Source organism: Phalacrocorax carbo, chromosome 11 (genome assembly GCF_963921805.1).
Source record: "Phalacrocorax carbo chromosome 11, bPhaCar2.1, whole genome shotgun sequence".
In the NCBI taxonomy this organism is placed as follows: domain Eukaryota; kingdom Metazoa; phylum Chordata; class Aves; order Suliformes; family Phalacrocoracidae; genus Phalacrocorax; species Phalacrocorax carbo.
The window spans coordinates 7,972,556-7,996,343 of NC_087523.1; the positions used below are offsets into that span (position 1 = coordinate 7,972,556).

Consider the following 23,788-nt stretch of genomic DNA (forward strand, 5'->3'; position numbering starts at 1 on the left):
TGCATGAGTTCACATAACTTTTGCAGTCTTGGCTCTTACTAACTTTTGAGTCTGCAAGCGTGATGCTGAATTTGTATATCAAGCGCTGTGGTGTTGTTTTCCTGGTTTGTGGATTCCTGTAGGTGACGGAGCTGTCTCCTGTTTCTTGACGAGATGAAGATGAGTTTGAAGGGGAAGGGGGGAATAGGTCTAACATCAGGGACCAGGCTTTGCTGCAAAAGGAGGGTGAGGGAAGCACACTCAGATACACACAAAACCTCATTTGCACCAATATCAACTGCATTCCTGGTGAGGATTTTTCTGGTATTTGGGGCATGTCAGGTTGAGGTATGGGAAAGATGCCTGGCCAAGTGAGACTGCAGCAGAGTATTAAAGGGATTTTTGTCAGGGCTGTCTTTGAAGCATGAATCTTCGGTCATACATTATCTAAAAGAGCATATGTTTTCTAAATACACTAAGGGACCCAGCATGTAAAGATGGTGGAATTGATTAGGAGGCGGCTTTGAAGTACGACTTGGCAATTGCATGGTGTCCATGGTGACAGGAGCGGTGGATGCAGAACCAGGCACAAGGGTTGGGTTTGGTACTGGGCACTGCAGGAACAGTTTTGTGTTGTTTCACAAAGGCTGTGATTTATGCGAGAGATGCGGGTGTGTTTGTCTGCTTTCAATATGAAAAGCTAGGCAGGTTTCCAAAACAGCATGAAGATGGGTATTTATAATGCCGTGACTACAGAGTGTGTAACATAACGGTTCCTCCCGGGACATGCAAGGAGAGGAACGCAAACGTAAGGAGTGGAGGAAGCTTTTTAATGAATTTGTTTATGAGGATGGATCGAGGCAGCCTGCCGTGACTTGGAGCTCTGAGTAGCTCCTATAAATAGAGCCTGGAAGGCAGCGAGCGGATCCTTCGTGGGCTTTCCAGTTAATTGTGAGAGATGAACCTTCACAGCAGCAGCTACTAAAAATAGCTTGGAGTCTGTCAGCGCGCTCTGCCTGATCCCTGGGTGCTGGAGCTGGTGTCTAATTACCTTCAGGAGCGGGTGGGCAGGGGGTCCCTGGGAGCCCATTCACCCTGGGGACACCTGCAGCCTGCCCCCAACCCCAGTCGGGGCAGCAGCAAGTCCCTGGGGAAAAAACAAAGATGCTCTGCTTTTGGTACACGCCTTACTGAACAGATATCCAGCAGCTCCTTCCCGCTACGGTTTCTCTTAAGCTTATTGACTTCAGTCTTTCACTGAGATGCTTCAGCTGCTTTGTGGGTGTGGGGCGAGGACTTGGGTGAGCTGCTCACGCTGACAAGCCTTCGCATGGTGGTATTTTAAGTAATGGGGAATAAAACTTGGGTACAGGCAATGTTGCTGGGGGCTCATGGTGACGCTGCCTGTGCTTCTCTGCTCAGACTCACTATGCGGTGCGGGATACCACCATGCTCTGTACAGATGAAGCCATCGATGCCCTCACTGCCACGATTGAGTGTGAACAGCCACAGCCTGACCTCTACAAGTGAGTCTGTTCCTCTTGCCCATCCTGCCCTGTTGCTGCCTGGTGTCACCTCCCTGCAGACACCTGAGCACCACCGGTTAGGGGATCTAACAAGTTAGAGTTCAGCAGAGACCAGAAGGTTTTCCAGGGCAGTGATAAGCTGCTGGGCTTCTTCCATATGAGGCTGGCAAAGCTGATGCCGCTATTCTTCAGGGCTTAGTTTCTTTGCAGCAAAACCTCTCCGGTGAAACACTTGTCGTGGTGCAATGAGCTATTTTTTGTCAGCTCAGCTGTAGTAATGGTCCCTGTGCCTATTCTTAGGCCACTCTACCTTCCAAGTAAAACGCATTGGGCCAAATTACTTCCAAGAGGAAGGTGTCATTGTGGTTAAATCGCTTGAAGGAGGTTCGCTGGGATACGTTGTACTCTGCAATAGGGATGGGCTAGGGTGCGTAGGCATGGTCAGGTACTGCGGCTCAGCTGCTGGGTGGCAGCTGTGGGCACCCCCGGCCATGGGGAGTGTGTGGTTTCTGCCTGTTCTGAGCGCAGCATCCCCTCTGAAGCGTTAAACTCTCAGATGCAGTCATTGGTGTGTTTGTTTCTACTTCCTGCCAATGACTTTTTAGTATGCCTGTAGTAGCCCTTTAAAGTTAATGTGCTTGTAATACAAGTTTCTCTAATTTTTATTGCAGATTTGTTGGAAGAATTATCATCTACAGAAACAACCAAGAGCCCATAGCCAGGTTGGTCTTGTAGCCGCCTTGCTGGCCCTCCTCAAAGAGGCTGGGCATCTGCATCAGATTTCAGGGATCTGAACTTGTGCTGCCATCAGTAGGGAATGGTTGTTCTTATTTAACCATTCCAAATACTTCATTATTAAGGGAGGCCTGTAGTTAACCTCTCCACTTACACTCTTCTGTTATCTAGTGATTTGTTTGAGCCCCCCTTGGGGAAGCAGTGCAGGACCACCCAGTAACGTCCTCCCCTGCTGATGGGGAACAAGTTTACCAGGCAATTGCAAAAAAATTGTTATTTGAGGAAAAGCAGAAACTTAAACATCAATCAGTGTGTTTTGGGAAAAAATAAGCAAATAATGTTTAGGAAGTTGCCAAAACCAGATGGCTGTCACCAGAGTGGTGCCAGTGTGTTTTGTGCTGTGGTGGATCTACCCAGCCCCTAAAAGCGGTGGAGGGTCATGCATGGGGGTTTCGAAGAGAAATAAAGACACAAATGGGAGCAAAATAAGCCGTCGGCTTTGGTGCCATTAGTCGACAGTGCTGGAATAGACAGGTTTTCAATGCTTTTAAAATCGGGTTTTTATATAAGTACTAGAACATATTAGATCTGAACATTTTGTACTTATTCCTCAAAAGCCTTACTGATAATCCCCTATTAAATTTGGAACTTTGAGCACCAAAAATAGTCTGTGTAAGATGAAATGGAAATGTAAGTATGTAAAGAGAAAAACAAACTCAAGCAATGCCTAATTTAACACACAAATCAAATAACTGGATCTTAAGAACATCTGTTTAGCTTTATAATCTATCTCCGGGTCTAAATTATGAAGAAATTTGAATGTCGAGTGATGTAACATTGTAACTTCTTTTATGTTTAGGTCCTTGGGTCCTGAAAACCTGTTGCTGAAAGGTGCTACCCTCAAAAATACCAAGAAGATCTATGGTGAACAGTTTATTATTATTTACTTAAATAGTTCTGATAAATCCTGACAAATGTAGATGCTCATCACTAAATCTGAAGAGGGAAAATACTTCTCTGCTGCCTGTCTGCCAGGGCTTTACATTTGCATTCAGCATGCAAGCTGACTGCAAAGTTTACAGGGTGAAAGTAGGAGATACTGGTTATATCTGCAGTGCTGCCAGGCTGTGCAGGTTGTGTTAATGCACCTGAGCAAGCTTTTCTTTTTGCTTGGTATACAAAGAGCAGGGAGTTGTTCCCAAATCCTTTGCTGAAAACATGTGCTAAGATCACAGTCCCAGCCACTAGTGATCAAGGGTGACGGCTGTTACAGAAGACTGATGATTTTTCTGACTGTGTGTGATCCGTAGGCTCCTACTCAGTGCTCTGGGATATATGCAATTACATTACTTGGCAGCCTCGGAGGTTTCTGTAGTTGAACAGCCCTTCGGTAATGCCTCTTTCTTCAATTGGGTGTAGAGTTTCATGTAAGCACAGATGCCCCTTATGGCTAAGTGCAAGTTGCGTCCCTCCGGGGCTGTGAGTCCCTTATGAGCCCTGCTTCAATACCCTTGTAGGAGTTGCAGTCTATACTGGAATGGAAACGAAAATGGCTTTGAACTACCAAGGGAAATCTCAGAAACGGTCTGCTGTAGAAAAGTGAGTATTTACAGTCAGCAAAAAATCGGTAAAAGCTGTTGTGGGTTGGGTTTTTTTTTTCCAAGGATGACTTGTACAGAAATAATACCCTAATCTGCTGCCTTTTGTTTCAGATGCTCTCTGATTGCATAGAAAATCTGTATATTTGATTAAGCATATCTTTCAAGAAGCTGCGTCATTTAGTAGCTTTTTTATTTAAAAACAAAATTAAGAAATGTTAAAATACATGAACTGACCCTGAATATCAGCACTGTCAAAAGCACTTGCTCTGTAATTCCCTTCTTAAAAGTAAGGAAACCTTGTTCCTGCATATTTGCATGATTTTCTATATAAAAATAGCTGCAAGAATTTAAAAAAGAAACCTATTTTTCAGATCTATCAACGTTTTCTTGATAGTGTATTTGTGCATCCTATTGAGCAAGGCTACTGTGTGCACAACTCTGAAATATGTCTGGCAGAGTAATCCATTTAATGATGAGCCTTGGTACAACGAGAAGACTAAAAAAGAGAGGGAGACATTCAAGGTAAGTGGATGTGCATTTCGGCACCTCCTCCAGCTTTATTTATTCTGACAGCTTTATTTAATCTGATAATGTCTTCTGCCAGCCGTGCAAGTCCTGTTCGCTCACTGGAAGTACTGTCATTTCCTTCAGACTCTCCTGCTGTTTGCGTTTCTTTCTTTCCTGCCTCTCGTGCTTGTGCACAGTGATGCTTGTGTGGAGCAGGGCAAAGCATAAATATTATATATTATATAAATGCAGCAGTCAATCTAACCTGGATCCTTACCTGAACTTGATCTATCTTTCAGCTTTTAGTAGGTAAACTTAAATTGCTCCTTGTTTCTAGCTGAGATCAGAATGAGCCTGTAGCACTATATTCTAAAGAGGAATATACTTGAATAAAACATTGATTTAGTCACTGTGAAGCAGTGAGATATACTCTTGTATGATACACTCATAGATCTGCAGAAGACAATGAGATTTTCTACATTGAAGGAAAATGGAATTTGGCCGTGTATCTTAGCTGTATTCGGTTTCAGGTTGGTTTTTTCTATTTAACCTTAGAAAAAAAGCTCTCTAAAACCCCAGAGGTGTTGCTGTAAAGTGCTCCTGAGTTATGCCTGACAGGCACAGACTGCACCATCTTCTCTTTCCATTGCAGGTCTTGCGGATGTTCACAGACTTCTTGTCATTTATGGTCCTCTTCAATTTTATCATACCGGTCTCCATGTACGTTACAGTAGAAATGCAGAAGTTCTTGGGTTCCTTCTTCATTTCTTGGGACAAGGAAATGTATGACGAAGAAATAAAAGAAGGGGCGTTGGTGAACACCTCAGACCTGAACGAAGAGCTTGGGCAGGTCAGAACACGCTTTGTTTGCAGCTGCTTGGATGAAAATGTGGACAAAAATGTCCTTCCCAATAGGAACCCTTGTTGTGGCTGTCCCTTGCGGTCCCCTCAGGGCAGAGCTTCAGCCAGTTTGGTGGCACTTTCCGTTTAATGTGATTCTACTCACTCTGCGAAATGGATAAGGTTATAAATAGTGCATGAAAGAGCAGGAACTGGGTCATGCCAATTGTTTCCATATTGGGGAACATCAGGCGCAGCACTCTGCATGTCAGGGTGGCTTGCTTTCACTGCTTCAATTAAAAATTAAAAATCCTCTGTCTCTTTGAGGATTAATGAAAATGTCTGCCCAGTCATCTTTGTGGGCATGCAGTGCACGTGTAGCCACGCTGCTGCTGGCTTTACTGGGGCAATTAGCTCAGCCTTCCCTTCTTGTCTATGTCAGGAGACACTGAGTGTGGGGTATGAGTAGTGCCTCCTGCTTTTTATTTTGCTTAAAAGAATTGAAAAAATTAGTTTGGAGCAGCAATTGCCTAATTCAAATACAGCACCAAAATGAAGATCTCCCAAAGGAGGAGCAGAGCTGCAGCAGCACTAGGAGCTACAGCAAAGGGCCCAGTAAAGAGGATGAGGGGAAAACAAAGAGCCTCAAAACATATTTTAAGTCTTCAGGAGCTGCCTTCTGCCACCCATGCAAAACCACTGGAAACAAAGGAGCTGCTCTGAGGCGCAAAGTAGTAAAACTACACGGTGGTGTCACTCACGTCAGGCACCTGTCTTTTGGGGGTCCAGGTTAGGATAGCAGCAATGTACTCATCAGTGTTGCCATGAATGCACTAAAATGCCCCAGCCTTTTTGGTTTTGAGGAGCTCATTCCCCAGCACATCGGGCTGGGGGTGCAGTGAGGCAGCCTGCCTGCTCGCTTCTAGGTGGAGTATGTCTTCACGGACAAAACCGGGACCCTGACGGAGAACAGCATGGAGTTCATCGAGTGCTGCATAGACGGGCACAAGTACAAAGACTGCATTTCGGAGGTGGATGGCTTCTCCCAGACTGATGGACCCTTAAAGTACTATGGCAAAGCAGAAAAGGTAAGAAATCTGCATGTCGATGGCTATTAGGGTTTTGTGGTCAGCTCCTGGCCGGGTAAATACAGGAGAAGCTGGGGGAGGAGGGGAGGGTGTGTTTTGTTGTAAAACATGTACACACAAAAATCACAACCAAGTGCTGCGAGGTGGGCTCAGTGCACGGCATTAAGCTGGTAACGAGCCCTCCCTCACTCCTGCCTAGAGCCGCGAGGAGCTGTTCCTGCGAGCCCTCTGCTTGTGCCACACCGTTCAGATCAAGGAAGCAGATCAGGTGGATGGGCTGATAGGGCATCCAGAACGCAAATACACCTACATCTCCTCTTCCCCAGACGAAATTGCTTTGGTGAAAGGCGCAGAAAAGTAAGAATATGAAGATGTTGGGTTTTTAATTCCTTCTCTCCTGGTGGGAGGGAGGTGAGGGTTATCTAAAGGTGGCAGCCACCTTTCCATGGTCAAGACTGCATCTCTGTCTGGGAAGCACATTGTGATCCAATGCTGGGCCTGACCTGCAGCCCTGTGAAGACACGCGAGCCTGTGGGTTTAAATGAGCTCTCTGTAAAAGGGGATGCTCTGCGAAGGGCCTTCCCTGAGCAGCTTCTTGGGAGGCTGTGGTTTGCATTCACTACTGAGAGGAGCCCCAAGGTGCTGCAGTGCCCGGCTGGGGCAGAGGCTCCTTTGCTGGAGCCCACATGGCCTTGTGTTTTAATCTCCAAGAAATGGAGATCGGTTACTGTGTGCATATTGCAGCCAAATTGCTTCCTTGGCATGCAGTGGCAAAATAATGGGATGGGTTACTTTTATCAAACCCACATTTGAATCCTGCTGAAGGTGCTCAAGACCAGGTTGGAAGCTATCCCTGCACATGGCAGGAGGGTTGAATTGGGTGATCTTTCAGATTCCCTCCAATCCAGACCACTCTGTTCTATGCTATTGCCAGCACCTAAGCTTTAGACTGAGGTTGTTGCAGCTGTATATACTTGCTCATGGTTTGTAAATGTGCTGGAGACGCAGGGGACCGTGTCCAGAGGCTCTCGGTGTCTGTGCGCTGTAGTGCCCAGCTCTCTAGGTCATGCGGGCGGTGCCAGAACATCCTTGTAGGCTCTGCACGGAGCAAGCAAACATCTAGCCAAGCTTTTTAGCTCATGCTCACTAACTTCTTTGCTCTCCTGTGCAGTACAGAAGGTGAAACATGAACACTGTTAATGTATAATATGTGCCAATGGGTGTTTTCAATGTTGTTCTGTCCTCTTGTTTATTGACAGGTATGGTTTCACTTTTCTAGGACTTCAAAATGATTTCATGAAAATACGAAACCAAAAGAATGAAACTGAAATGTAAGTGCTGCAGGGGCTGCTGAGGAACAGGGCCCTTAGTGCTGCACCAGCTCCTGCCTGGCTTAATCGAGTTTGGTCAATGTGGCCAACCTGGCAAGGTCAAAGCTGTTCCATGAGCGCTGTCAGACCGTGCTGATCTGCCTGAAAACTCCTGTCCTTTTTGCAACGCACAGCACAGCAAGGTGCAGGCTGGAAGTCTTGCTTGTAAAAATCTGCTGGTGGTTTTAGTGACGTCTAAATTCAGGGCCCTTGAGTGCGTGCGGTCCCTTCATCCTTGCCTGGCTGTGCACGTGGCTCCTGGGGTGATTGCTGACCTTACAGACAGTGACTGGGCCTCACAGTGGGATTCACTAAGCCTAAATTGCATGATATGGCTCCCTCCCCTGTAACATTTTCCCCCTCCCAGGCTGAAAATAATTAGATTATACACTGTGCTAACAGCTCATGGGACATCTGAGAATCACTGACCTAATCCCAGTGCTCTCCAAGAACTTGCCTCTACAAGCAAGTTTCACTTCTTACTTCCCATATGGGGAAAATTCTTATTTAAATGCCAATGTTGCTTCCTGCTGAGCTGCTGCACGGCCTGGGGGCTCGGTGCACCAGTGCAGGGGAGCGAGGGGAGCACAGTCACGAGCTGTAACCCAAAGCTTTGCTGTCTGGTGGGAGGTCTCGTGTGTGCATCCACACCCTCAGCCCTGTGCTCAAAGCAATGCTGGAGGTTTTTTTACTCTGTTTTCTTGTGTAGTAGTTGTAAAAAGTACATTGCCCGGTGGGTGCTGTCACTCATAGGGTGTATTGATTTCTGCAGTGTGTTGCTAGTGATTTTCTGTCTTAAATAATTATTTTTCTCTTACTGAGTGCAAGCTCTGTTCTCTCTCTCTCTTTTTATTTTTTTATTTTTTATTTTATTTTATTTTTTTTTAAGGTACCAGCTTCTCCATGTGTTGAACTTTGATCCTGTCCGTCGCCGTATGAGTGTCATTGTGAGAACCACCACGGGTACAGTTAAAACACATTTCTGGACTCCCATACATGTGTGCACGTGTATACAAATACAAAACACATCCTCTGTTCCCGTACTGAGTGTGCATAGTGCCATGCGCTCTAACCTAGAGAGGCTAAGCTGTTAGGTTTTCTAAGCTGGTCTAATTAAATTCTGTACTGGTTCTGGTTGGGATAGAGTTAGTTTTCACCATAGCAGCCATTGGGGGCCAGCAGCAGATTAGAGGAGGGGACAGGAATGGAGATGGTGAACAACTACAAGGGGAGATCTGAGACGTTCCCCTGGGCAGGAGGGGTTTCATGGGGATAGCAGACAAAAATTCAGAGGTCACCACCCTTCTCAAATATCAGTCCTATGAGGTATGGGACGCTGGTTTTCCTCTCCTCCAAAAGGTTGCCAAGGTTTCTAAATAGGAAAAAATACACTGCTTTCTCCAGCTTGTTGCAGAAAGCTTGCTCAGAGGCAGGTAGGGGCACCCCTGTTAGTGCGAGGCCACTTTTGGTAGACAGCCGGGCTTCTAGCAGTTCCTTCTTTAGTCCTGCCGGATTTTCTCCCTCTGCATCATTTGCTAGCTATTGAATCTTTTAAGTCTTTTTACGGCTTGTGAATATGATAAACTATTTATAATTTGCTTCTAGGAAAGTTGCTTCTCTTCTGTAAAGGAGCAGACTCCTCTATTTTTCCAAGGGTGCAGCAAGAAGAAATCCATCACACAAAAGTCCATGTGGACCGCAACGCTATGGTGAGCACACATCTGAATTTGGCTGGGTCCTGGGGTCAGGAAAGCCTTATTCCAAAATAGGGATGTGACCTTGCTTTGGAGGGAAGTGTTGAAAATCTGAGTGTCACTTCACATTGTTTTGAAGCCAGGCTTCTTTCCTTTTCTGTTTCTTTGGCTTCCAACGTTCATTTGACTTTTGATATACTTATATGGTCTCCATCACAGTTGTGTCCGAGCATCTCCCAAGTAAGTTAAAAATGGAAGTAACAATAGCAGGCTGTTTTCCGCGGTGGGAGGAATAACTGGCCCACACAAATGTCGTGGGGACACCTGGTCTCAGCTCTCCCTGCTGGATGCATGCTTTTGGCTCTGCTCCTTCTCTCTTGGTTGCTCTCTGCCATATTGCATGCCCGTAATAAGCATAACCACAGTTACTCTGATGAGAAGAAGTTACCCTATAAACAGAGAGAAATGGGTCTTTTGACTCAAGCCATTGCCATCAGGGTCAGTACTGACAGAAAGCACTGATGGTAGAGAAAAGCACTAACCCTAAAGTGAGGAGCTGCAGAAAATCTGGTTTTAGGGCACTTGTCCACTTAATTTTCTTTCCCTCCCCCTACCAGGATGGCTACCGAACGCTCTGTGTGGCATTCAAAGAACTGACTCAGAAGGAGTACGACAAAATTGACAGACAGCTGAACGAAGCTAAGATGGCTCTGCAGGACAGGGAGGAAAAGATGGCAAAGGTTTTTGAAGACACAGAAGCAGACATGCACTTGATTGGGGCTACTGCTGTAGAAGACAGGTAAAGAGGTGACCACCACCACCACTGACACTGCAGCACCTGCAGCTTCTCCCTGATGTTGCATCATGGCCCTGACTTGCTGTGGTGGAACTGAGCAGCCAGGCAGGTGCTGGAAGTGTCCAGGGCAATTAATTACTCCATGGTACAACCCATTACACAGTGCCCTAGTTGCTAAAATTGGGTGGTGTAGTAGGAATTGGGATTTATTAATGAAACTGCAGAAGTACTCTTATTTCTAGAGAGTGAATTAAGCACACTGTGTTAATTTGCACATCAAAACAAATTGAGTTTCGCATGCAGTTATAGTAATGGCATGTGTAAATTAAACTCTTACTCTCACAGTATAAAGTGGTGTTTTGGGGTTGTTTTTTGGCTGCAGATAAAAATTTGGGATTGCTGACTTCTAATCCTTGTTCCTGTGGCAGTGGTCTCTCCAGCATGGGAAAAAGCAGTTAACTTGTCTTCAGCTGGTATCTCCTACCTGCAAGATAAGGGCTTTGTGGATTAAGTATGGGCCAACCTGAGAAATGATGTTTTGCTCTGCTTACAGGCTGCAGGAGCAGTCGGCAGAGACGATCGAAGCTCTGCATGCAGCTGGCATGAAGGTTTGGGTGCTGACGGGAGACAAAATGGAAACTGCCAAATCCACCTGCTACGCCTGCAGGCTCTTCCAGACTAGCACCGAGCTGCTGGAGCTGACAGCGAAAGTGGTGGGGGAGGGTGAAAGAAAGGAGGATCGGCTCCATGAGCTGCTGATGGAGTACCATAAAAAGCTGATTCAGGACGTTCCCAAAAGCCGGGGAGGCCTGAAGAGGTAAGTGAGCAAGAGGACGCAGCCCATGCATGTTTTGGATGCAGATATGCAAAGTGTATAGCTGGAATAGGACCATGTTGTGGCCCTGGGGAATGGCTACTTGCAGGCACTGCATCTGGCTCCTTCTCATTGCTCATAACCTCTAGTATTAGTTGGTTTTGAACTTAATTACACAGTTCCCTTAGTGAAGAGTCCATGTTAATTCCAAGGTTTTTAAGACTTCTAAGCCCCCCAAAAGGGATGGGAAGAAGATTGATACAAAAGCAATTTATTTTCTGCTAAGATGATACAAGCAGCTACTAGATTGACTTAAATCCTGATTTTTATTTCAAACACGTTCCTCATTGTTGCAGAAGCTGGACATTGAGTCAAGAATATGGCCTGATTATAGATGGCTCAACGCTGTCACTGATACTCAACCCTTCTCAGGACTCCAGTTCTAGTAATTACAAAAACATATTTCTACAAATCTGCTTGAAGTGTACTGCAGTCCTCTGCTGCCGGATGGCCCCTTTGCAGAAAGCACAGGTATTTACTCTACTTCTAACCATCTGAAGCACTTCACTAGGTGATGCGATGCACATTTAATCCATCAGCTGGGACTTGACCTGATCATCTTAACCAGCTAGGACTTCTCCAGGCTATGTGTAAACTTCGTCTGAGCTTCAGAGTGTGATGGGAACACACCAGTCCTTCAAATCTGATCATAAAACCTTTGTTTAATGTGCTCGCAGGAAGCTACAAACCCGAACCCACTAGGAATAAACAAAACCCCTGTTTGTTTACTTTTCCTTTCCAAATTTGTCAAGTAGAGTTGTGACTTCCTCACACTGGCTGATGGTATCCGAGCCTGATAAGTGGCGTGTTTCTGCCTATCTTCCACGGGAGGGTTTCCTGCCCCCTGAAATGTGTGAGAGGTCCTGTCTTTGGGAGAGCGGGGTCTGGCAAAAGGGAAGGGTGGGATGCTGCTGCCTGGGATTTGTTTATAAATACTGTCCTTCAGCCTGGATCTTGGCTTTTCCTCTGGTTGGTGACTGCAAAGGATGTAATGAGAGCTTTTATTAATCTGAACTCTCTGGGTGTTGTTTTGCTGCTGTAGAAGCCTGGTTGCTTGTCCTGGGGGCTCTTGCAAGTGGGGCAGTGGGGCGTCTCTGGAGGCTTTTTAACAGAATTTTTGGTTTCTGCTGCTAGCCTTTTCTTAAAATCTTTTTAGATTGTGCGAATGGTGAAGAACACAAAAGGGAGCCCGATAACACTCTCTGTAGGGGATGGTGCAAATGATGTTAGTATGATTTTGGAAGCACATGTTGGAATAGGTAAGGCTCCTGGTAACACTCATCTGACACCACACACCTGTCTGTTGTTGCTGGGGTTCACTGTTGAGGCACAGTCAGTATTTCTGATTGCACGTGGCTTAACTGATCCCACTGAAAAATGCAGAAAGCCTGCTTTGCTTTCTTTGGAGCCAGAGTCTGACTCCAGATAAATGCTTGGGATCATCATATACTGCTCACCTTTGATAGTACTACTCTCTTTATTGGTCATAAACTGTAGGTTGTGCTCAAAAACTCTGTGGCCAAAATCAAGGTAGCAAAGGTTGCTTGCTGGTCAGGGAAAAAAAAAAAAGCACAAGAGGCAAACTGATGGGTGATTACTGGCAGTTGTTGCAAAGGCAGTGCAACGAAAATATCAGACTTTGTTAGGGCTAACTGGTCACAGCTGCTAGTAACTCAACACTGGGGACCTGCACATGTTTCCTGAGGGCTGATGCTGGGTTATGTTGTTTCTGCCCTGTGTGTATGATTGACATCAGGCTGGAAACTATCCTCCTTTCAGCAGATTAGTGTCAGAGATACGGGGAATACTGGACATTTTTTTTTAATACTGCTAAAGAAGGGTTGATGTAAGAGATAAGGGCAGCCTCTTTATTTGGGGCTGTTAGAAATGCTGCGGTGCCCTCTAATGAATGGGGTCTCAGAGCAGTTCATTTGGATATGGCTTTTGAGTGAACAAAACTGTCTGTCTTGAGCTCTGCTCTGCAGGGATGTCTCCGGAGGCTGAGCGTCTGTGATGAAATAACTAGGTTGTGTTAGATATGGGCAAGCCTGTGGGGAAACCAACTCATTATTTTTTATCAGGCTTGCTTAGATACTCTTTACCACGTTCTCTTATGTAGGAACTCAGACAGCAACCTAAATATAGCTTAAAAACTCCAGAGGCAGGTCTGACTGTCGTGGAGCCAAAATCACGCCAAGTCTTGCAGCGTGTTAGTGTTTTGCTCTCCTGGGGCACTTGAGAAGGAAATAGGGCCTTCGTCATGGCTTCAGACACTGAGTGATGTGAACAAACTTAGTGGGTAGCATCAGTACAAATTCCAGTCCCTTTGGGATTAACCCCTTGCCATGCTTCTGTCTGCAGGTATAAAAGGCAAAGAAGGACGGCAGGCTTCCAGAAACAGCGACTATGCTGTGCCAAAGTTTAAACATTTAAGAAAATTGCTACTAGCACATGGGCATTTATATTACGTGAGAATAGCACACCTTGTACAGTATTTCTTCTATAAGGTAAGGATGTCTGTGCAGCTTATTTCTTTGTTTATACTATGGGTTTCTTTGAAAATATAAAAAAATAGTAAACAGGAAAAAAATATATAGAATATCCTGTGTCTGTTTTCCTTCCCTAGAACAGGCTGTGTGTCTACCATGTGCCTGTCAATTGAAAACAGTGCTTACAGGGGAGTGTGAGCGTCACTTTCTTCCAGCGTCTTCTGCAGATACTAAGAGCTCATTGGATTAGTTTTGTGCTTGGTAGAAAAGAGTGCTGCAGCTTGACTGATAATGTAATATCAGACACTAATATCTGATAACAGGAAAAATTATTTAGAATTAGGTTGAGAAGTCAAGTGCTTCCCTGCTAACGATTTTTCTTTCATGTTCCTAGAACCTTTGCTTCATTTTACCGCAGTTTTTATACCAGTTCTTCTGTGGATTCTCACAGCAGGTAACTTCCAGTAATGTGTCTACAAAGCTAGGATAAAAAGCAAGTGGCACAATGAGGCTTCCTAGCAGAGACTTGGCTTTTGGTGTCCTGTCTCTTCCTCACCTTGCTTTAGAGGACAGTAGGAGCTGACCTCATTGCTCAGCACCATATGTGGAGCATTTTGTTTTTGAGATGCAAAACTGAAAAGAAAGGAATCTGCTTTCTTTCCTTTCCCATCCACCACCTATGGACACCTTCCTAAAATAACAAGGGAGGGGGTTTAGCTGGTTTGTCAGCACCTGGTTTTGCTACTTCTCTTAAGAGAAAAAGTTTTCAAAGACTTCCTGATCTTTTCTCCTCTGTTGCATTTCCCTGCATTAAAGGTGTCTCTCAAAAGGAAGAATAGTTTATTCTTTTATGACAGCTCTTAAAAAAAAAAAAAAAAAAAAGGACACATGATGAGTGTCATCAGAGCCTTGCTTAGTCCAGGTGAGCGTCAGGAGGACAGATCCATCTGGTGGGTGGGCTCACGTGCTTGAAGACAAGAGCTTTGGCTTTTGTGTCAACTTATGGGCTTTTGTGTCTATTTGGGCTCAAAAGTAACAGTAAGGAAGAGTAAATGATAGGAAATAATTCTCTGCTTGTCTCAGCAGAACCACTTGCTTGGTGAGGTGGTTTTTTGGTTTTGTTTTGTTTTTTTTTAATTAAAAAAAAGAAGCCATAGTTCCTCTAAAGCAGTCTAGTCTTGAGAGTGTCACAGAAGACATCAAGTATATTAATAGAAACATCAGCACAAGAGCAGCTACAGAAGATCTGTGATAAGGGCTGTTTAATCATGTTTTTCTGGAGATTGAGCTGGAGATCAGACCAGCCAGGTACAAAACTTCCCAGCAGCAGGAGCGGGGTCCCAGACATGCAACCTGCAGGTGCCTTGGGCCCCCTGGCATTGCCCGGAGCATGACCCCTGTTGAATGAAACTCCTATGTGGCTATTACAAAAGCATGTATCTGTAGGGTATGTATGGAGGCAAGGGCTGGAAACTCTAAATCTGTTTGTGGGGAGACTTTTAAAATGGAATTTGTCTCATTTTACCCTTTCTTCCTCTTTTAAGCCACTGTACGATGCTGCTTACCTTACCATGTACAACATCTGCTTCACATCACTACCTATCCTGGCTTACAGCCTCCTGGAGCAGCATATCAGCATCGACACGCTGACCTCAGATCCACAGCTGTATATGTAAGTAGCACTGGGCTGGGTAAGCCAGCACCCGACTTGGTTAACCACAGTTCAAGTTTTGTTAGTGCAGGAGTGTAAGCAGGTGTACCTGTCCTGTGTTGGTGGTGATGGGGTTGCCATGAACTGCAGGAAAGGCTGCTTCTGTCCCTGCTGGTTCTGCTGCTTCTGCTTTAGAGCTGAGCAATGTCCTATTTACTGCCTTTTTCTACTTATGCTCTCTAACAGTATCTGGTCTAGCAAGTTGCACTGCTGTCTCTATAAAAGATAAACCCTATGTGGAATTCTCCATCTGTAAGAAAAATCAAGCTGCAAGTGTGGGCAGACCTTTCATTCATGTTAGCTTTGAGGCAGCACGAGCCAAGCACATGACAGAGCATGTAATGGACAGAGGGGAGATGTGGTTTTCAGGAGAAAAGATCCATTCATTTTCAGAAAGACAAATGTTCCTGAAGCCCAGCTCAGACAGGTAGTTTCTCAGCTCGTCTAAATGGATGTCCTCCCCCAGACTTACCCTCCACAGGACAAATCCCCATATCAGAGCCTGTTACTGGGGACCTCTGCTCTTCGATCCATGTGCTCTGTGTTTTCTGTCATGTTGCCCACAGAAAACCCAGTTTAAGAGGAGACTGTCTTTCTCTGCTGCTCGCTTTCTTTCCTTCTTTGGTTGCAACTGAGGGGAGCTGCAACATCCCACGGAAACCAAGATGCTTCCCATCTCCCCCCCACCCCGCCCACGCACACATGCTTGTGTGCAGCCTTTTAGTAAGGACTAAGGAAGATGCTTTTTTGAGGAAGCCCCTGCTCATGCCTTGCAGTTGCTAATTCCCCTGCCTGGCAGTAATCTCAGTGCTGATCTCACCCCTGTGGAGAGAGACCAGGTCGGGGCTGCTCTGGCCAGTGCCCTGTGCAAGCCCTGTCACCATCATACAATGCTCCTCAGCCATGGAGGAGCTGTGTGCAGCGAAGTCATGCTCAAGCCAAGAGTGTTGCCTTTGCAGGGACAGTGAAGGGAATTAGGTACCTAAAGATGTTGTGTGAAAGTTGCTTTAGGTATAGAAAAATCAGCAAATGCAATAGGGGCAGTAAGACTAGGAAGGGGGCCTGGGTGCTTTTGAAGTACCCAGATCCATGATTGATTAGACCTCTGTGTTACTCCATTCATATGGCAAAATGCCACTGCATGTATTTCTAAATAAATTGGTAATTGAATATTATGCAGCAGAGACAAATAACAGCAGGCCCCTGTGCATTTGTCACTGGGCTGTCTGATCTCTAGGGTCTTCCCACTGAGGGAAAATAGATTACTTTAAAATAAAGCTACTATTTAAACTAAAGCAGATAGCTTTAGTTTGAATATTCATGACTGTGCATGCGCTGCTGAATGCAGAACAACTGCTGTGCCTCTGCTGTGTGAAGGGCTGAGTTGCTGCAGTGCAGATCTCTAATCTGAGGCACTGTAAAAGCCTGTTTACAATGAATGCTGCAGGACATAAATGCCAATGCAAAACAGAGCTTGCAGTGAGGAAATTGGTTGTATTTTCTCTCCTTGCAATAAAACCTACTTACAGTCTGAGCAAGAATCTGTGCTCCTTACTCATACCTAAACTGCAATATGTTAGAGCACTGCCTCTACAACACGGTGCATAGGATTCGGTAGGGCTTGGTTTTAGAAACTGCAATTATAGGAGCCCAGCACCACACCAGTTTGCAAGGTGCATCTTGCTGAAAATGGATGTATTGCTTTAACAGTTAGGAAGGAAAATGAGAAGAGAATGGGGATTTTTGGTTTTGCTTTTTAACATGCTTTTATGCCTCATCAATCTGCAAGTTTTATAGAAAGTAATCAGAAAAGAGAATGAAGCAGGAAACTTTAACTCCCTGCTGCCCTGATGTCCCCTCTTTTTTCCCTGGGCTTCGCCTGCAGTCTGTGCAGAGCTCTGCTCATAGCGCATCCATTCGCTGCTGCTGCCTCCGTGCCAGATCTCATTCTATAATCAGCCACGAGCCTCCTGCTACAACCCCCGTGTTAAAAACACCCACCATACAATTCAGGAGGTTATTTTCAGCCTGTGCAGAAAAATGCCGCTTCCAGAAATGGGACTTGCAGAGCTTTGATCAAAGAGGGACTTAGTGCATCCAACAAGAAAAGGGAAACGCCACAGATTTGCAGCATCCTGTACAGCTGCTCTTTGGCAGTGCCCTGCTTTTAAAGTTCAGCAGTTAACGTCAGGTAGCGTGGGCAGTGCAGGGGCTGTGGGGGAGGCTCAGGACAGCATTACAGCTGCTTGCTTTGGGCTGGCTTGGACTTTAATCCAAGTTACCTAGAGGAGAAGACCCAAAAAAAAAATTAATATGCTGAACCTCTTATAATTTCTCACGACCAGCAGCTGCATATGGCAAATGTTGTTTGTCCTGTGCACTGGCAGATATTTGTGTTTTGCCCCCTTGTCCCCTACAAGCAAGGGCTTGCTTCAGAGCCCACTGATCACCTGGCTGCAAGGGGCTGTGCAGTGCATCCTAAATGTGATGGTGATGTTCTTGTTACTCCGTTTCTTGGCAGGAAGGTTTCGGATAATGCAATGCTGCAGTGGAGGCCGTTCCTGTACTGGACCTTTCTGGGAGCCTTTGAAGGACTCGTGTTTTTCTTTGGGGTTTATTTTCTTTTCCAAAATTCATCATTGGAAGATAATGGAAAGGTAACACCACCAAAACAAGAAAGAGAAAGATGAGTGTTTCTTTTGTGCGCTGCCTCTTTTATACGCTTGGCAGGGAATATCTACATGCTTAATCTGTGCAGTGTGTCTTGAGTCTTGTCCAACAGTGTAGCCTTGCTTATGGTATGATTTTGCAGCAAATGCTTTAAATGAAACATTTTCCAAATTGCCGTGGAAACAGGGCAGAGCTGGTTATACTCACTAGGTAAAATAACTAGTCTTACACACAGCTTATTCCAACCTGCTGAGCTTTGCACAGCGCTTTTCCACTCTTCTGCGTGGTCCCAGGTGTTGGCCCAGGGCAGGAGCAGTGTCCATCCTTCCCACCAGTGTGCTGTATGAAATTTGGCTTGTGTTCAGCTGGTGATAAGTGACTGAATTATCCCACCTTGATAAGATGCTGCTTGTCAGCGCAGACATGGTACAGGGCTGCTTGTGTGCTGCACCTGCCCAGGGCGTGATTTCAGCCCCCCTCTTCCCTTTGCGATGGGGGACGGCTGGTGCTGGGGTTTTGCTACCATTTCAAAGCCAGCATAAGTTAGCACTGCTGTCAGAATGAGCAGGCTGTTCTTCTCCCTGCTGCCTGCTTGCTTGTGCCTCTTGTGTCAGGACAAGCACTTGCATCACCACGTGAGCAAGGTGTGGAGCTGCTCTGAGTTAACTTACACCAAGTTGCGGGGAGGTTGATTTTTTTTTGTCTCTTTTCTCTTTTTTTCTTTATTTTTGTTTTGTTTTTTTTGCTAGTTAACTGAGTAGAGAGCAAAGCATTAGTGCAGTGCAGCTGCCACATGTGGTGGCCTGAGCTATCTTCTTGTCAGGTCTAGGCTGATGAAAAACTTATTTACACCATCATTTGTGACCCTTGAAAATACCTTAGCTTTTTCTAGTGGCCAACACTTGGAGAAAAGCTGATGAAATTTATGTATGTGTATGCATATGTTGCATCAATGCCAACATTTATGGCACAGCTGTAAGTAGTCAAGCCCCTGTGTTGTAGATTCAGTGCTTTTCTGTATTTGTAGCCATTCTTTGTATTTGAATAAAACATGAAGCACTGATATGTTCTGCAAATGCCTCAAGAGGTCAAGTCTGTGGCACTAAAATAAGATCTGTGGTTATGTCCTGTTTTGTAAACACTTAGCCTGTAAGAACTGCTACCAGCAATTGTTCATAATATCCATGTGTGTTTGATTGACTCCTTTTTCGCTCCTATTGACTTTAATTTTTTTGCATTTTTTGAAAACTTTTACATTTCACTTTCTGTTTTAATGTATGCATTCAGATCTTGACAGCCTTTGGTAAGCATCCCTCCCATTCATTGCCATCATTTGGATTTATATACAGTATCTGCTTTTCTTTGTTGTGCGTAGTCACTAGTACCCGCAAAACAAACCAGATGGAAAAATACCCATTGGTGCATTCTGCAAATGGGACTAAAGCGAGACGATGAGCGAAGGTGTCGCAAGAAAGCAGAAACTGAGTAAATTACCAAGAAATCATGAAACACAGGTTGTGCAATGACTTGTATCCTCAGTCGACATTGCTGTTAGTAGGAGGTTGTACCTGTCACTGTCCCAACTCTGGGTCACCCGTCTGTGTGGCACTGCATGGCACAGGGTAGTGTAGTGGGTGGCGAGTTGTCGTGCTGGGCGCCCGGCACCTCTCCCAGCATCAATTCCCTGTAGCAGTCGCTCCATCCCGTCCTTCCTCTCCAGTCCCTGCTTGCACCCCTGCCCTCATTGTTGTTTCTGTGCCTCTCCAAGGAGATGGACTGAGACACCTGTGGCAATGTAATGTTTTTTTCAGGTTTTTGGGAACTGGACCTTTGGGACAATTGTTTTCACTGTGCTGGTGTTCACCGTCACTCTGAAGGTTAGGCTCTTCCTTCCTTTTTCAGTCACTTATTTTTGCAGTCGTTTTCCTATCCACTTGTATGCACTGTAAAATCATGCAGTAAATGTGTTGAAGGTCAAGTTTCTATGAATATGTTTCGAACCATACTTAAATCTTCTCTTCCACAGAGGCAGAACTTGCTTATTGACCACTGTCCTTTGTGTAGTCTCTGGTCTGTATTCCTGGGCTGTGCTGGTCTATAAGTGTTTGTTTTGGTTAAATTATTGTCCCATTTTTTGTGTGCTTCTGAGAACTGCAGTTGGCTATGGTTGACTTTTCCCCCATGCTTTCACCTCTTGGCGTTCAGTTCCAGCAAGAGGAAAGGAATAATAGAGAACTTGGGCTTGTCCACCTTGTTTCAGACACCTCTAAGCACCAGAGGGATCACAGAAACATACCTGTCAAATAACAATAGTAAATCTGTGTTGTTTCATGGAGCTTTCCAGAAATGAACAGTTTGCATAAGGCCTTACAAAAGGCCTTTTATGTTTTGTTCAGGACAGCAGATGATGGCAGGAGGCAATCACAGTGCCCGGAACCTTTAGACATTTCTCTCCTGTAGCATCAGCGGTTGCATCAAATGTATTCCGTTAAAAAGTGTCAGTTAAAATTAGAAACTCGCTGTTTCCCTGTTGACACTGTGCCAATGTGTAGATAGTAAAAATATTTTCCCTGGTGCACATTTGCAGAGAGGTAGCTGTTTGGAGAACCTTCAGCCTTACTGTGAAAGCAGTCTGAAATTTCATATAAATACAATCAAGTACTCTCTGTGTCTAATGCCTGTTCTGTCTTTTTTTTTTTATTCACACAGCTAGCATTAGATACCCGATTCTGGACGTGGATGAACCACTTTGTGATTTGGGGCTCCCTTGCCTTCTATGTCTTTTTCTCGTTCTTTTGGGGAGGAGTCATTTGGCAAGTATCTTCTTCTTTCCATGCTGCTTTCCTAGGGGAATGCCCTGCGCCACCTTTGCGGGGGATGCGGCTGCAGCATGCCCTCAGTTGGGCTATCGAGAGATTGCAGATGGCAGGTTGTATGCAACCATGCTCCTTTCCCTACTGAAGAGATGGCCTAAAAGCAGATAATGCCCTGGTTGTCATCCAGGTGCTCGGTTTTGGCAAGAGGTGATTTGCTTTTCTGCCCGCGGAGTTATTTCTGGTGCCGAGGCCCTTGTCTTCATTGTGAAGTTCCCGGGTAAATATTTCAGGATCTGTTTCTGCATGTGGATGGGAAGGAAAGGAAAAATTGAGGGTGGAAAGAAACTCTGTGATATAGGAAAGAAAATATGAGGCAGATGCAGAGCAAGAGGACCTGGCACAGTGGGACAGCTTAAGGGGGAGAAATAAGCAGGAGAAAGCACAGATCCTGCTGCTGAAGTCCTGGATCTGAGTAGGAGAAGAAATTCTAATTGATTTGAGTGCAACCAGGATTTTAGACTTCATGTCTCACAAAAGCAGGCAAGCAGTAGTACATTAGAAATACTATTCGTTTTCTGTGTCCCATACTGGAGTTAGAGGTTCATGCTGACGTTCACAGTAGACAACCTCTCCCATTTTACACCTGTGCTTTCCCATGGGCTAGTGCCATGGGTTATTGGCTAGATCCTTGATCCAGCAGCCTGCTAATAAAGATGTGGAACTGATTTCAGTATTTTAATTGAGGGTTACAGGCTTTGTTTAACTCTTCAGTGTTCCTAACCAACAGGTTCAGACCTGCGATCTAGCCAGATCTCTATGCTGAAATGTGGGTGTTTTCTACTGGTGTGTTTACCTTGCATAGCTCCATATTTTTGAGAAAATATTAAGCAAGACCTGCTTTGGAATCCTTGTCATCAGTTATTTATGAGGCATTTTTCACAATCCTCTGCTAGTTGCTCTCCATCATCACAGGAGGGAGGAAGAGGCAAATAACCTATTGGGACTGAGTCTGTGGATTTCCATCATCAAAAGCAAACCAGAAGCTATAACAAAGTCCAAAGTTGAAATAAAATGATCTGGTTTTTGATAAGGTGAATAATTTACCTTCAGTGATAGTAGCAAAATTGGTGATAATAGCAAAATTCAAACCCCTCCCTACCCCAAAATGAAACAGATGTGGAAGATGCAAAATACGTCATGTAAGGTGACAGGACAGTCCTCCAGAACTGGCGCAGTTGAAGGCAGGAGATGCCTTGGGAGAAGGCTGAACAGTGTGTGTCTGTGCAGGCTGTATCCGTCTCAATCTGAAAGGGGGTTTACTGCTAATAGTTTGATCTGAATCTGTCTTTGATTCTGACTTCTTGGGAAATTTTGTGTTAACCAGAATTTATTTGTATCCATTCTTTTTCAGGCCTTTCTTGAAGCAGCAAAGAATGTATTTTATATTTGCCCATATGCTGACTTCTGTTTCCACATGGCTGGCAATAATTCTCCTGATCTTTATCAGTCTTTTCCCAGAAATTCTTCTGATAGTTTTAAAAAATATAAAAGAGAAAAACCATCAGGTAAGGAACAGGATGATGTATCGCACAGTATTTTTAGGAAGACCTCTCTTAATCTGAAGTACCAGATGAACCCGTAACAGTACCATGTACCACTCAGATCTCGAGGAAGGCTTTTTAGAGTCTTGTCTTGCACTTTCACATGCCATCAACATCCAGAAGGCCATCGAAAAATACTGCATAGATCTGTAGCGAGGAGAGACTCAACCCATGCCTTTCCTTAGTTACCTTCACTGGATGGAAACCTGCCATCTCTTATAAAAGTACAGTAACCCTTTTCCAACCTGAACTGATCATCCAAGCCACCCTATTGTGTTCTGAAAAAAAAGCTACTTGGTTTTATCTGAAAGAACACCCCCACAATGTTCCCCTTGGGTATATCCTCAGGTGCCAGTGCAGGGGCAACAGGGCCAGGTCTTGTCACATCTGCCCGCCCCCCTTACTAACTGAGGGCTCGTACCATGGTGTTAGCCTGTGGTGTGTCTAGCTCTCCTCAAAAGCAGTCTGGTTTCTTAACAGCTTTCCTCCACTGCTGAGGAGGAGGGCTTGTTTTAGAAGTGTAAACCAGCTCCTAAAAGTTTTCTTTGTCCCTTCTGCAAATGGTGAATGATGCTAGCACTGCTGGGCTCATGACTCCCACCATGCTGAGACCACCCCTGCCCCTTGCTCTCTGCTTGCCCAGAGGTGCCGAACATTCCTGCAGCACCGTCCCCGCGGGCAGCCCCTGCTCACCCTGGCCGTGCTCTGCTGCTCCCTGTGCCTCCCCTGTCTCCTGCAGCCCCTTTCTTTCCCCCTGCAACATCAAGTCCTGCCTTGGGTCAGCACACGGCACATTGCCAGCCGGCCCTGGCCTCTTGCCATCGGGTTTGCATGTCTGTAGGCAGCAGTAGGGCAGAGCAAAGGGGCACGGGCCAGCACTGCTGGCACAGGGTCACCCCCGTGCAGATGCTGGCAGCATGGGTTTGGCCAGGGTGGTTCCCTGGCCGGTGGCCAGAGCCAGCCATCGTTCTGCCCGCCAGCACGGCTGCAGAATTTGGCCAGCGCAGAGGTAGGAGCATGCAGAGGTGCCTTCTGCCCTGCCAGCTGTGCCCTGGACCAGCACTGTGGTACCGGCAGACTGGTGCTCAGCTGGTCTGACCATGTCCCAGGAACCCATGGGATGACCTTCCAAACACTGAGGTTCAAAACAGGCTTCTCTCCTTGAAGCTTTTATATCCTATGAGGTTTCAGTGCACTTTCCTCACCTGGGATATCTTGTTATCTTTGGTCCTTAATAATGATTTTTAAATATCTCAATCAAAAAAAAAAAAAAACAAACCAAAAGAAGTAGCAAAGGTTTTTCTCTCCAGTAACATTTGTAATACAATTTTGGCACAATATCAGTGAAGTAAAACATGTATCTGCAAGACAAAAAACCCCTCCAAACCATTAAAATTGAAAGCAATAGAGATGGTAAAAGAAACATGGTTGAATTCTTTGAAGCGCCATGTAATTTTTTCCAATTAGGAATGATTTAATAGTTTCTAGCTT

The 23,788-nt window shown here is 45.3% G+C and overlaps 1 protein-coding gene across 4 annotated transcripts in view; it reads left to right on the plus strand.

Annotated features, from left to right (window-relative positions):
• Window positions 1-23,788, plus strand: part of ATP11C (ATPase phospholipid transporting 11C) — a 59,037-nt gene that overhangs the window by 28,632 nt on the left and 6,617 nt on the right. For all 4 annotated transcript variants that reach the window (XM_064462920.1, XM_064462919.1, XM_064462918.1 and 1 more), the window contains exons 7-28: window positions 1,402-1,505; window positions 2,177-2,227; window positions 3,100-3,164; window positions 3,758-3,839; window positions 4,213-4,363; window positions 5,001-5,198; window positions 6,115-6,276; window positions 6,476-6,633; window positions 7,536-7,607; window positions 8,536-8,609; window positions 9,252-9,355; window positions 9,958-10,139; window positions 10,690-10,953; window positions 11,307-11,481; window positions 12,167-12,269; window positions 13,372-13,517; window positions 13,894-13,953; window positions 15,044-15,171; window positions 17,732-17,867; window positions 19,692-19,757; window positions 20,590-20,693; window positions 22,108-22,261. In XM_064462920.1, coding sequence (XP_064318990.1) covers window positions 1,402-1,505; window positions 2,177-2,227; window positions 3,100-3,164; window positions 3,758-3,839; window positions 4,213-4,363; window positions 5,001-5,198; window positions 6,115-6,276; window positions 6,476-6,633; window positions 7,536-7,607; window positions 8,536-8,609; window positions 9,252-9,355; window positions 9,958-10,139; window positions 10,690-10,953; window positions 11,307-11,481; window positions 12,167-12,269; window positions 13,372-13,517; window positions 13,894-13,953; window positions 15,044-15,171; window positions 17,732-17,867; window positions 19,692-19,757; window positions 20,590-20,693; window positions 22,108-22,261 — 2,739 coding nt within the window. The remainder of the gene's footprint in view (window positions 1-1,401; window positions 1,506-2,176; window positions 2,228-3,099; window positions 3,165-3,757; window positions 3,840-4,212; window positions 4,364-5,000; window positions 5,199-6,114; window positions 6,277-6,475; window positions 6,634-7,535; window positions 7,608-8,535; window positions 8,610-9,251; window positions 9,356-9,957; window positions 10,140-10,689; window positions 10,954-11,306; window positions 11,482-12,166; window positions 12,270-13,371; window positions 13,518-13,893; window positions 13,954-15,043; window positions 15,172-17,731; window positions 17,868-19,691; window positions 19,758-20,589; window positions 20,694-22,107; window positions 22,262-23,788) is intronic.